The 14,385-nt window shown below is 52.0% G+C and overlaps 1 protein-coding gene across 2 annotated transcripts in view; it reads right to left on the reverse strand.

Annotated features, from left to right (window-relative positions):
• Window positions 1–14,385, reverse strand: part of LOC137299985 (ranBP-type and C3HC4-type zinc finger-containing protein 1-like) — an 85,707-nt gene that overhangs the window by 4,192 nt on the left and 67,130 nt on the right. For both annotated transcript variants that reach the window (XM_067969045.1, XM_067969040.1), the window contains exons 10-13: window positions 10,985–11,096; window positions 8,927–9,106; window positions 4,698–4,796; window positions 2,180–2,323 (exon numbers count right to left, since the gene is read on the reverse strand). In XM_067969045.1, the coding sequence (XP_067825146.1) occupies window positions 2,180–2,323; window positions 4,698–4,796; window positions 8,927–9,106; window positions 10,985–11,096 (535 nt within the window). The remainder of the gene's footprint in view (window positions 1–2,179; window positions 2,324–4,697; window positions 4,797–8,926; window positions 9,107–10,984; window positions 11,097–14,385) is intronic.

The following is a 14,385-nucleotide window of genomic DNA, read 5'->3' on the forward strand; positions in this document are numbered from 1 at the left end:
TTTAGAACTCCTCAGCGGGACTCATGCCGGGTCTTTAACGGTGTGCGTTCTGTTGAGGCCTTCCAAGGGTGTAAAGGGACCAATTTCCTGAGAACTCCCCCAACACGCTCCCCGACATAAGGGGGAAAAGGTCCACCCACAGCGGCCCCTTCCCAGAATTTAAAGGTCTGGTCTAAATGGGGCAGAATCTGGTGGAGCCAGGATCGGGACCATAGTCTCAGCCCCCTCCTGGACATAATGCACAGCGTAATCGCTTTCTGGCCAAAGCAAAATACTGCGGCTGCTGGAAATCTGAAATTAAAACAGAAAATGCTGGAAATACTCAGCAGGTCAGGCAGCATCTGTGGAGAAAGAAACAGAGTTAACGTTTCAGGTCGATGACCTTTCGTCAGAACTGCCCCCTTTCTAGCCCCAGTGACTCTTTCTGGGATATGATATAACCGACACAGGCAGGACTCTGCTATCTTTTCTTAGTAGCCAGTCTTGATACTTAATCAAAGAACTCAATCAAGTTAGTTAAACATGATTTTCCTTTAACAAATCCGTGCTGACTTTCATTTATGAGCCCAGACTTTTCCAAGTGCAATTAATTTTGTCCCGGATTATTGTTTCTAAAAGTTTCCCCACCACCGACGTTAGGCTGACTGGCCTGTAATTGCCGGGTTTATCCCTCTCCCCTTTTTTGAACAGGGGTGTAACATTTATAATCCTCCAGTCCTCTGATACTATCCCCCTATCTAAGGAGGATTGGAAGATTGTGGCCAGAGTCTCCGCAATTTCCACCCTTACTTCCCTCAGTAACCTGGGAGGTGTCCCATTCAGACCCGGTGACTTTTCTACTTTGAGTACTGCCAATCTTTTAAGTACCTCCTCTTTATCTATTTTTATCCTGTCCAATATCGCTACTCCCTCCTCCTTTACTGCTACAATGGCAGCATCCTCTTCTCTAGTGAAGACTGATGTGAAGTTTTCATTTAATCCTCAGCCGTGCTCTCTGCCACTACAAGAAGATCTTTTTTGTCCCTAATCGGTCCCACCCTTCCTTTGACTGCCCTTTTACTATTTATATGTTTATAAAAGACTTTTGGATTCCCTTTTATGTTACTCATTAATCTATTCTCATACTCTCTCTCTGCCCCTCTTATTCCCTTTTTTAAATCTCTCTACTTACTGTATTCAGCCTTGTTCTCTCCTGTTTTTTTAACTTACATTAATCATAAGCCTTTTTCTGTTTCATTTTAATCTCTTATATCTTTAGTCACCCAGGGAGCTCTAGCTTTGGATGCCCTTCCTTTCCCCCTTGTAGGGATGTGTCTGCTCTGTACCCGAACCAACTCCCCCTTGAAGGCCTCCCACTGTTCAATTACTGTTTTGTCTGCCAATCTTTAATTCCAATCCACCTGAACCAGATCCTTTTTCAACTCTGAAATTAAACCTTCCTCCAGTTGAGTATTTTCACATTTGATTTTTTTCTTGTCCTTTTCCATAACTATTCTAAACCTAATAATATTATGATCACTGTTCCCCAAATGCCCCACTTCATTCCCCAGAACTAGATCCGTCGCTGTTTCCTTCCTGGTTGGGCTGGAAACACACTGTTCCAGAAAGTTCTCCTGTACACATTTTAGGAATCCCTCCCCCTCTTTGCCCTTTACACTGTTACTATCCCAGTCTATACTGGGGTAATTGAAATCCCCTCATTCTCACTACTCTATAGTTCTTGAACCTTTCTTTAATTTGCCTGTAAATTTGCCCCTCTATCTCCTGCCCACTATTTGGTGATCTATAGTGTGCTCCTCTATTATTCCTTCCCTCGAACCCCGAAAGGCAGGTTCAAAGGCTAAAATCACCCGCCATCTTTATTATTGGTTCTTTCATCGTGCTCCCTTGCGGAAGATGCGGGGATGTGTTGCTGCTTGGTTTCGAAGACTGATCTCACCGTCTCCCACGCGTTCTCTCCCTCCGAAGTGCGGAACTCCTCATCTCCCTCAGAATTCCCCTTCCTCCTAGAATCTCCGAGGCTTTTACATCCCCTCGGGCTTCAGTGTCTCTCTTTCTGATTTCCCTCCCTCTCTCTCTCTCTCTCTCTCGTGCCTTTCCAGTTTTTTTTTTGAGGCTGTCTCGCACAAAAAAAATAAAAGCACAAACCAAACCGCAGGCACGTGTTTAGACAGCTTACCCCAGGCCCCCAGCGGTAGCCCTTGGTGACCCAGCAGATCTCGGTGTGACAGACAGGGCATCTTATCCAATCACATCCATCCTTCTTCTGCGCTATTATCTTACACTTTGGGCAATGCATTGCCTCTCCCGTCTGAACCAACGTCTGTGGAGCGCAAAGTTTCATTGTTACTGTCGTTAATAAAAAGAGACGTTTCTCTCCTGCCTCTTCTCTAAGTCGTTGCCTTATTTTCTACTTCCACCTCCGTAACATCGCCCGTCTCCGCCCCTACCTCAGCTCATCGGCTACTGAAACCCTCACCCGTGCCTTTGTAACCCCCAGACTCGACTATCCCAACGCTCTCCTGGCCGGCCTCCCGTTTTCCACCCTCCCTTAACTTAAACTCAACCAAAGCTCGGCTGCCCGCATCCTAACTCGCACCAAGTACTGTTCACCCATCACCCCTGAGCTCGCTGGCCTGCACTGGCTCCCTGTCCGGCAACGGTTCGATTTTAAAATTTATTTTTATTGATACCATCTTTTTTTATTCCCAGATTTTTCAAACAGAATTGAAATTCTCAAACTGCCATGGTGGGATTTGAACTCGTGTTTTCTGGATTACTAGTCCAGTAACACACCCAGTACACAACCATAACCCGCTGGTGGCCCAGTGTGTAAAGCCAATGTCCAGCACCCAACCAACAGACCGGGAGATGGAGGCACGGGGGGAAAGGCAAAGACAGTCTCTCATAAGACAACCTCAAACTAGAACAAAGACTTGCATTTCTACAGCACCTTTCACCACCTCAGGACGTCCCAAAGTGCTTTACAGCCAATGAAGTACTTTTGAAATGTAGTCACTGTTGTAATGGAGGAAACGCGGCAGCCAATGTACGCACAGCAAGATCCCACAAAGAGCAATATGGTAATGACCAGATAATGTTTTTAGTGATGTTGGTTGAGGGATAAACATTGGCCAGGACTCCAAGGAGAACTCCCCCTGCTCTTCTTCAAAATAGTGTCCGTGGGATCTTTTACATCCACCTGAGAGGGCAGACGGGGCCTTGGTTTAACGTCTCATCCGAAAGATGACACCTCCGACAGTGCAGCGCTCCCTCAGTACTGACCCTCCGACAGTGCAGCGCTCCCTCAGTACTGACCCTCCGACAGTGCAGCCCTCCCTCAGTACCGACCCTCCGACAGTGCAACGCTCCCTCAGTACCGACCCTCCGACAGTGCAGCGCTCCCTCAGTACTGACCCTCCGACAGTGCAGCGCTCCCTCAGTACTGACCCTCCGACAGTGCAGCGCTCCCTCAGTACTGACCCTCCGACAGTGCAGCGCTCCCTCAGTACTAACCCTCCGACAGTGCAGCACTCCCTCAGTACTGACCCTCCGACAGTGCAGCGCTCCCTCAGTACTGACCCTCCGACAGTGCGGCGCTCCCTCAGTACTGCCCCTCCGACAGTGCAGCTCTCCCTCAGTACCGACCCTCCGACAGTGCAGCGCTCCCTCAGTACCGACCCTCCGACAGTGCAACGCTCCCTCAGTACCGACCCTCCGACAGTGCAGCGCTCCCTCAGTACCGACCCTCCGACAGTGCAGCACTCCCTCAGTACCGACCCTCCGACAGTGCAGCGCTCCCTCAGTACTGACCCTCCGACAGTGCAGCGCTCCCTCAGTACTGACCCTCCGACAGTGCAGCGCTCCCTCAGTACTAACCCTCCGACAGTGCAGCACTCCCTCAGTACTGACCCTCCGACAGTGCAGCGCTCCCTCAGTACTGACCCTCCGACAGTGCGGCGCTCCCTCAGTACTGCCCCTCCGACAGTGAAGCTCTCCCTCAGTACCGACCCTCCGACAGTGCAGCGCTCCCTCAGTACCGACCCTCCGACAGTGCAACGCTCCCTCAGTACCGACCCTCCGACAGTGCAGCGCTCCCTCAGTACCGACCCTCCGACAGTGCAGCGCTCCCTCAGTACCGACCCTCCGACAGTGCAGCGCTCCCTCAGTACTGACCCTCCGACAGTGCAGCACTCCCTCAGTACTGACCCTCCGACAGTGCAGCGCTCCCTCAGTTCTGACCCTCCGACAGTGCAGCGCTCCCTCAGTACTGACCCTCCGACAGTGCGGCGCTCCCTCAGTACTGCCCCTCCGACAGTGCAGCACTCCCTCAGTACTGACCCTCCGACAGTGCAGCGCTCCCTCAGTACTGACCCTCCGACAGTGCGGCGCTCCCTCAGTACTGACCCTCCGACAGTGCGGCGCTCCCTCAGTACTGCCCCTCCGACAGTGCAGCTCTCCCTCAGTACTGACCCTCCGACAGTGCAGCGCTCCCTCAGTACTGACCCTCCGACAGTGCGGCGCTCCCTCAGTACTGACCCTCCGACAGTGCGGCGCTCCCTCAGTACTGCACTGGGAGTGTCGGTCTGGTTTATGTGCTCAAGTCTCTGGAGTGGGACTTGAACCCACAACCTGCTGACAAAGTGGAATGGACGTCTCTCTGTGTCAGAGTCCGTGCCGAGCGACAGCTGATTTACCTTTAGCATCTCGGTGGTGCGGCGTGCAGCCGAATCGTTGAGTGCGCGGCTACGCAGATCATCCTGGTACTGTTTGCAGTTCATTCCTTCGTGGATTGCCTGTGGGGGCGAAGAGTCAATATTTAAATGGCAGGACTGGCCAAGGAAGCTGATGCAGCACGGAGACAGGAGACGGTGTGAGGGGCCCTGGGGATGCTTCAACGATTCCCCATTAACGAGGCCGGGCTACTGACCCTTCCCCAGAGAGGGTTAACCTCCCCTTCCCCCACCGCCCCTCACTCAGCGAGGTCCAGGATTTAACTGTCCTGGGCACGGGGAGCAGGTGAAATCGCATCGGGTGCCCTCCAAACATCACCGCATTGATTCACCATTTTATAAGTTAGAATCATAGAAAATTTACCGCACAGAAGGAGGCCATTCGGCCCATCGTGTCCGTGCCGGCTGAAAATGAGCCCCCCAGCCTAATCCCACTTTCCCGCATTTGGTCCGTAGCCCTGCAGGTCACGGCTCTTCAGGTGCACATCCAGGTACTTTTGAGGGTTTGAGGGTTTGAGGGTTTGTGCCTCTCCCACCCTCTCAGGCAGTGAGTTCCAGACCCCCACCACCCTCTGGGGGAAAACATTTCTCCTCAGCTCCCCTCTAATCCTTCTACCAATCACTTTAAATCTATGTCCCCTGGTTATTGACCCCTCCGCTAAGGGAAATAGGTCCTTCCTATCCACTCTATCTGGGCCCCTCATAATTTTATACACCTCAATTAAATCGCCCCTCAACCTCCTCTGTTCCAAAGAAAACAACCCCAGCCTATCCAATCTTTCCTCATAGCTAAAATTCTCCAGTCCTGGCAACATCCTCGTAAATCTCCTCTGTACCCTCTCTAGTGCAATCACATCTTTCCAGTAACATGGTGACCAGAACTGTACGCAATACTCAAGCTGTGGCCTAACTAGTGTTTTATACAGTTCCAGCATAACCTCCCTGCTCTTATATTCTATGCCTCAGCTAATAAAGGAAAGTATCCCATTTGCCTTCTTAACCACCTTGTCTACCTGTCCTGCTACCTTCAGGGATCTGTGGACATGCACTCCAAGGTCCCTCACTTCCTCTACACCTTTCAGTATCCTCCCATTTATTGTGTATTCCCTTGCCTTGTTTGCCCTCCCCAAATGCATTCCTCACACTTCTCTGGATTGAATTCCATTTGCCACTTTTCTGCCCACCTGACCAGTCCAGTGATATCTTCCTGCAGTCTACAGCTTTCCTCCTCACTATCAACCACACGGCCAATTTTTGTATCATCTGCAAACTTCTTAATCATGTTTAAGTCCAAATCATTAATATATATCACAAAAAGCAAGGGACCTTGTGGGACCCCACTGGAAACAGCCTTCCAGTCACAAAATCACCCATCAACCATGACCCTTTGCTTCCTGCCACTGAGCCAATTTTGGATCCAACTTGCCACTCTCCCTTGGATCCCATGGGCTTGTACTTTTTTGACCAGTCTGCCATGTGGGTCCTTGTCATAAACCTTGCTAAAATCCATGTAGACTACATCAAATGCACCACCCTCATCGACCCTCCTTGTTACCTGCTCAAAAAATTCAATGAAGTTAGTCAGACACGACCTCCCCGTAACAAATCCACGCTGACTGTCCCCGATTACTCCGTGTCTTTCTAATGGCGGTTTATCCTGTTCCTCAGAATTGATTCCAATAATTTGCACACCACCGAGGTTAGACTGACTGGCCTGCAATTACTCTGTCTATCCCCCGCTCTCTTTTTAAACAACAGTACAACATTAGCAGTCCTCCAATCCTCCGGCACCACGCCTGTATCCAGTGAGGATTGGAAAATAATGCTCAGAGCCTCCGCTATTTCCTCCCTTCTCTTAACATCCTGGGATACATTTCATCCGGCCCTGGTGATTTATCCACTTTCAAAGATGCAAATCCCCTTAATATTTCCTCTCTCACTATGTTTATCCCATCCAATATTTCACACTCCTCCTTAACTACAATCTCTGCATCGTCCCCCTCTTTTGTGAAGACAGATGCAAAGTATTCATTAAGAACCATAGACACATCTTCCGCCTCCACACATAGGTTACATTTTAGGTCTCGAATAATAATCTTCAGACACAGTATTTGAGATGTGACTTGTGAAGTGTAACAGGCTCGGGAGGAACAGGTGACTTTGGACCTATGGTTCCCAAAGCTCTCCCCCACTGGGGTTTTCCTCACCTCATGTCTGGGTCTGTTGTAGACTGATTGATAGAGACTGATTGCTGTAATTAGTCAACACCTCCATTATCGTTGTATCATGGGACCACCCGGGTGGTAGAGGGCGAACGACACGGACCGTGGACTTTTTTAGTCTCGCAATTCCCATGTTCCTAATTTAACAGAAATAGCAACAATCCCACTCTCCTGCTCACTCCCAATAACCCTTTAATATCCCACCCAGTCTAATCCCACTCCCCTGCTCACTCCCCTTAACCCTGTAATATCCCACCCAGTCTAATCCCATTCTCCTGCTCACTCCCAATAACCCTTTAATATCCCACCCAGTCTAATCCCACTCCCCTGCTCACTCCCCTTAACCCTGTAATATCCCACCCAGTCTAATCCCACTCCCCTGCTCACTCCCCTTAACCCTTTAATATAACACCCAGTCTAATCCCACTCTCCTGCTCACTCCCCTTAACCCTTTAATATTCCACCCAGTCTAATCCCACTCCCCTTAACCCTTTAATATCCCACCCAGTCTAATCCCACTCTCCTGCTCACTCCCCTTAACCCTTTAATATCCCACCCAGTCTAATCCCACTCTCCTGCTCACTCCCCTTAACCCTGTAATATCCCACCCAGTCTAATCCCACTCTCCTGCTCACTCCCCTTAACCCTTTAATATCCCACCCAGTCTAATCCCACTCTCCTGCTCACTCCCCTTAACCCTTTAATATCCCACCCAGTCTAATCCCACTCTCCTGCTCACTCCCCTTAACCCTTTAATATCCCACCCAGTCTAATCCCACTCTCCTGCTCACTCCCCTTAACCCTGTAATATCCCACCCAGTCTAATCCCACTCTCCTGCTCACTCCCCTTAACCCTTTAATATCCCACCCAGTCTAATCCCACTCCCCTGCTCACTCCCCATATCGTTTCATAATTAGGGAGCACAATAAATAGAATAGATGGGAGCAGGAAGTTGCAAATGGACGTTGATAGAGTAAGTGAGTGAGTGTGGCAGATAGAGTTTAATGTGGGCAAGTGTGAGGTCAGCACTGACCCTCAAACAGTGCAGCGCTCCCTCAGTACTGACCCTCAAACAGTGCAGCGCTCCCTCAGTACTGACCCTCCGACAGTGCAGCGCTCCCTCAGTACTGACCCTCCAACAGTGCAGCGCTCCCTCAGTACTGACCCTCCGACAGTGCAGCGCTCCCTCAGTACTGACCCTCCGACGGTGCAGCACTCCCTCAGTACTGACCCTCCGACAGTGCAGCACTCCCTCAGTACTGACCCTCCGACGGTGCAGCACTCCCTCAGTACTGACCCTCCGACAGTGCAGCGCTCCCTCAGTACTGACCCTCCGACAGTGCGGTGCTCCCTCAGTACTGACCCTCAAACAGTGCAGCGCTCCCTCAGTACTGACCCTCCGACAGACAGCGCTCCCTCAGTACTGACCCTCCGACAGTGCAGCGCTCCCTCAGTACTGACCCTCCGACAGTCCAGCGCTCCCTCATTACTGACCCTCCGACAGTGCAGCGCTCCCTCAGTACTGACCCTCCGACAGTGCAGCGCTCCCTCAGTACTGACCCTCCGACAGTGCGGCGCTCCCTCAGTACTGACCCTCCGACAGTGCGGCGCTCCCTCAGTACTGACCCTCCGACAGTGCGGCGCTCCCTCAGCACCGACCCTCCGACAGTGCAGCGCTCCCTCAGTACTGACCCTCCGACAGTGCGGCGCTCCCTCAGTACTGACCCTCCGACAGTGCGGCGCTCCCTCAGTACTGACCCTCCGACAGTGCGGCGCTCCCTCAGTACTGACCCTCCGACAGTGCGGCGCTCCCTCAGTACTGACCCTCCGACAGTGCGGCGCTCCCTCAGTACTGACCCTCCGACAGTGCAGCGCTCCCTCAGTACTGACCCTCCGACAGTGTGGTGCTCCCTCAGTACTGACCCTCGGACAGCGCACGGTGGACTGGTACTGAACCTGCTGAGCTTCACCTTGCAGAGCAGACAGTTGAGCCTCCAGCAGATGGGGCATCGGAACTCATTGACTGCGTCCTCGTAGATACACCAGCCCCTGCAGTCCACGGTCTTACAGTGGTAACTGTTATCGCTGCTGCTCTCTGCGACACTCATACTGCGGTCCAAGAACTTATCATAGTCTTCGAGGGAAACCAGCTGTGGAGCACAAATCAACGTGTGTTTATTACAGTGTAGCCCGTATCCTCACTCTCACCAAGTCCCGTTCTCCCATCACCCCCCGTGCTCACTGACCCACATTGGCTCCCGGTCCGGGAACGCCTCGATTTAAAAATTCTCATCCTTGTTTTCAAATCCCTCCACAGCCTCGCCCCCCCCTCCCTATCTCTGTGACCTCCTCCAGCCCCTACAACCCCCCAAGATCTCTGCCCTCCTCCAATTCCGGCCTCTTGCACATCCCCGATTTTAATCGCTCCACCATTGGCGGCCGTGTATTCAGCCGCCTGGGCCCTAAGCTCTGAAATTCCCTCCCTAAACCTCTCCGCCTCTCTCTCCTCCTTTAAGACCCTTCTTAAAACCTACCTCTTTGACCAACCTTTTGGTCACCTGTCCTAATATCACCTTATGTGGCTCGGTGTCATATTTTGTTTGATAATCGCTCCTGTGAAGGGACGTTTTACTACGTTAAAGGTGCTATATCAATGCAGGTCGTTGTTGGTTAAAGATCGCTTAGCTACAGGTACCCCTGTGTTGCGTATTATAATAAGAATTTCAGTGATTAATGCAGGTCCAGGGTAATGGCTGTCTCCCCCTGGGCTGGCCAGTTGTTTCTTCAAGATTTCAACTCTGTGACCCAGAGGCACACACTAATCGAATTACAAGATGTCAGGGGTAGCCTTTTTTAAAAATATATAAAAGTTCTGCACGAGTTTGCTCAGCAGTTTTCTCGATCCACTTACCCCTTGATGGGCTGCCGTTCCACAGGGATCAGAGGCCCTCTGCTACCTCACTGCCTCAGTGAGTGTTGGTGGGCTATTTAACTGCAGAGGGCATCACAGCCCGAGCCCCCGTTCTGTCCTCACTTGATGTCCACACTTTGCAGCGAGGGTTGGCGATCCTGGAAGATTTACCGCCCCCCCCCCCCACCTTCCTGTGGCCGCCCCCCCCCACCACCCCCCCGACTTGCCCAGGGGTGCTGAGGGCCAGCTGCGGTCATTAAATTGTTTCTTTGGCGCTCCCTCCTTAGAGCGATGTCACTGAGCACTTTCCCGGGCACCTGAGAGTGAGTGGGCAACGAGGGGGCATAAAACATGGTAACATTAGGAACAGGAGGAGGCCATTCAGCCCATCGAGCCTGATCCGCCATTCAATCGGATCATGGCTGATCTGTACCTCACCTCCATCTACCCACCTTTTGCTCCGTATCCCTCGATACCCTTACCCCAAAAAAAATCTGTCGATCTCAGTCTTGAAAGCTCCAATCGACCCCCAGTATCCACAGCTTTTTGGGGGAGAGAGTTCCAGATTCCCACTCCCCTTTGTGTGAAGAAGTGCTTCACACAAGAACGGCCGAGCTCTAATTTTAAGGTTCTGCCCCCTTGTTCTGGACTCCCCCCACCGGAGGAAATAGTTTCTCTCTATCGACCCGATCAAATCCTTTAATCATCTTAAACACCTCGATGAGATCACCCCTTAATCTTCTACACTCGAGGGAATACAAGCCCAGTCCAACTGGTGTAGGTATAAGATCGGCCATGACCTAATTGAATGGGGGAACAGGCTCGAGGGGCTGAATGGCCTCCTCCTGTTCCTATTAAGGTTCTGCCCCCTTGTTCTGGACTCCCCCCCCCCCCCCCCCCCCACCAGAGGAAATAGTTTCTCTCCATCCACCCTATCAAATCCCTTTAACGTTTTAAACACCTCGATCAGATCCAAGCTGAGTGGGCCAGAGAGAGAGAGAGAGAGAGAAATGAGGACGAAGGGAGGGGAAAGAGTTGGGATGTCCAGGTCTCAGTGAGGCGAGTCTGAACCCTCCCCCCGCCCCCCCCCCCCCTTCACCCCCCGATGGTGACTCACCGCTCGTATCTCCCGCTCCTGGAGTTTGCTGTCACAGGCGTAGCTCTCATCCCGATACGGGCAGGGCACCTGTGGGTCTGTGCAGCTTCGGATCAACTGCTTCAGGCACTCCCTGCGGACGGCAATCGGCCACAACCAGGATTATTGCTCCGCCTCTCGGAAACCCCCCCCCCCCCCCCGCTCCACCCCCGCACCCACCCACTTCCGATCACAAGGAGGCCACTCGGCCCATCTTGGCTACACCCACCCACAAAGGCCTTTGTGAGTGATCCCAGAGTTCACATCTCCACCAATCTGTCCAGGAGTTCATGGCTAAGTGTCAGTCACTCTTTCTGAGAAGTATCACCGACATCCATCCGAAATCTCCCTTTCTTGGTGTCAGCCGTGGCCCAGGGGGGCAGCACTCTCGCCTCTGAGTCAGAAGGTCGTGGGTTCGAGTCCCGCTTCAGAGACTTGTAGGAACATAGGAACAGGAGTAGGCCATTCAGCCCCTCGTGCCTGCTCCACCATTTGATAAGATCATGGCTGATCTGTGATCTAACTCCATATACCTGCCTTTGGCCCATATCCCTTAATACCTTTGGTTGCCAAAAAGCTATCGATCTCACATTTAAATTTAGCAATTGAGCTAGTATCAATTGCCGTTTGCGGAAGAGAGTTCCAAACTTCTACCACCCTTTGTGTGTAGAAATGTTTTCTAATCTCGCTCCTGAAAGGTCTGGCTCTAATTTTTAGACTGTGCCCCCTACTCCTAGAATCCCCAACCAGCGGAAATAGTTTCTCTCTATCCACCCTATCCGTTCCCCTTAACATCTTAAAAACTTCGATCAGATCACCCCTTAACCTTCGAAACTCCAGAGAATACAACCCCAATTTGTGTAATCTCTCCTCGTAACTTAACCCTTGAAGTCCGGGTATCATTCTAGTAAACCTACGCTGCACTCCCTCCAAGGCCAATATGTCCTTCCGAAGGTGCGGTGCCCAGAACTGCTCACAGTACTCCAGGTGCGGTCTAACCAGGGTTTTGTATAACTGCAGCATAACTTCTGCCCCCTTGTACTCCAGTCCTCTAGATATAAAGGCCAGCATTCCATTAGCCTTCTTGATTATTTTCTGCACCTGTTCATGACACTTCAATGATCGATGTACCTGAACCCCTAAGTCCCTTTCGACATCCACAGTTTTTAACTTTTTACCATTTAGAAAGTACCCTGTTCTATCCTTTTTTGATCCAAAGTGGATGACCTCACATTTGTCGACATTGAATTCCATTTGCCACAATTTTGCCCATTCACCTAATCTATCAATATCGCTTTGTAATTTTATGTTTCCATCTACACTGCTTACAATGCCACCAATCTTTGTGTCATCGGCAAACTTAGATATGAGACTTTCTATGCCTTCATCTAAGTCGATAATAAATATTGTGAATAATTGAGGCCCCAAGACAGATCCCTGCGGGACTCCACTAGTCACATCCTGCCAATGTGAGTACCTTCCCATTATCCCGACACTCTGTCGCCTTTCGCTCAGCCAACTTCCTAACCAAGTCCGTACTTTTCCCTCAATTCCATGGGCTTCTATCTTAGCTAACAGTTGAGTCCCATAATCCAGGCGGACATTCCCAGTGCAGTACTGAGGGAGCGCTGCACTGTCGGAAGGTCAGTACTGAGGGAGTGCTGCACTGTCGGAGGGTCAGTACTGAGGGAGTGCTGCACTGTCGGAGGGTCAGTACTGAGGGAGTGCTGCACTGTCGGAGGGTCAGTACTGAGGGAGCGCTGCACTGTCGGAGGGTCAGTACTGGGGGAGTGCTGCACTGTCGGAGGGTCAGTACTGAGGGAGCGCTGCAGTGTCGGAGGGTCAGTACTGAGGGAGCGCTGCACTGTCCAAGGATCGGTACTGGGGGAGCGTTGCACTGTCGGAGGATCAGTACTGAGGGAGTGCTGCACTGTCGGAGGGTCAGTACTGAGGGAGTGCTGCACTGTCCGAGGGTCAGTACTGAGGGAGCGCTGCACTGTCAGAGGGTCAGTACCTAGGGAGTGCTGCATTGTCGGAGGGTCAGTACTGAGGGAGCGCAGCACCGTCAGAGGGTCAGTACTGAGGGAGCGCAGCACTGTCGGAGGGTCAGGACTGCGGAAGTGCTGCATCGTCGGAGGGTCAGTACTGAGGGAGCGCAGCACTGTCGGAGGGTCAGGACTGCAGAAGTGCTGCATCGTCGGAGGGTCAGTACTGAGGGAATGCTGCACTGTCGGAGGGTCAGTACTGAGGGAGCGCAGCACTGTCGGAGGGTCAGGACTGCGGAAGTGCTGCATCGTCGGAGGGTCAGTACTGAGGGAATGCTGCACTGTCCGAGGGTCTGTACTGAGGGAGCGCTGCACTGTCCGAGGGTCTGTACTGAGGGAGCGCTGCACTGTCGGAGGGTCAGTACTGAGGGAGTACTGCACTGTTGGAGGGGCGGTACTGGGGGAGCACTGCCCTGTCGGGGGGTCAGTACTGAGGGAGTGCTGCACTGTCGGAGGGTCAGTACTGAGGGAGTGCTGCACTGTCGGAGGGTCAGTACTGAGGGAATGCTGCACTGTCGGAGGGTCAGTACTGAGGGAGCGCTGCACTGTCCGAGGGTCTGTACTGAGGCAGCGCTGCACTGTCGGAGGGTCAGTACTGAGGGAGCGTTGCACTGTCGGAGGGTCAGTACTGAGGGAGTGCTGCACTGTCGGAGGGTCAGTACTGAGGGAGCGCTGCACTGTCGGAGGGTCAGTACTGAGGGAGCGCTGCACTGTCGGAGGGTCAGCACTGAGGGAGCGTTGCACTGTTGGAGGGTCAGTACTGGGGGAGTACTGCACTGTCGGAGGGTCAGCACTGAGGGAGCGTTGCACTGTTGGAGGGTCAGTACTGGGGGAGCGCTGCACTGTCCTCATCCTCATCAATGTTTCCTCATCTCCCCTCTGGCTCTTTTGCCGATCACCTTAAATCTGTGTCCTCTGGTTACCGACCCTTCTCCCACTGGAAACAGTTTCTCCTTATTTGTTCTATCAAAACCCTTCATGATTTTGAACACCTCTATTAAATCTCCCCTTAACCTTCTCTGTTCTAAGGAGAACAACCCCAGCTTCTCCAGTCTCTCCACATAACTGAAGTCCCTCATCCCTGGGACCATTCTGGTAAATCTCCTCTGCACCCTCTCTAAGGCCTTGACATCCTTCCTAAAGTGTGGTGCCCAGAATTGAACACAATATTCCAGCTGAGACCTCACCAGTGTTTTAGAAAGGTTTAGCATAACGTCCTTGCTTTTGTATTCTATGCCTCTATTAATAAAACCCAGGATCCCTTGTGCTTTTTTAACAGCCTTCTCAACTTGTCCTGCCACCTTTCAAAGATTTGTGTGCGTACACCCCCAGGTCTCT

The sequence above is a fragment of the Heptranchias perlo genome, chromosome 2 (assembly GCF_035084215.1).
Source record: "Heptranchias perlo isolate sHepPer1 chromosome 2, sHepPer1.hap1, whole genome shotgun sequence".
NCBI lineage: Eukaryota > Metazoa > Chordata > Chondrichthyes > Hexanchiformes > Hexanchidae > Heptranchias > Heptranchias perlo.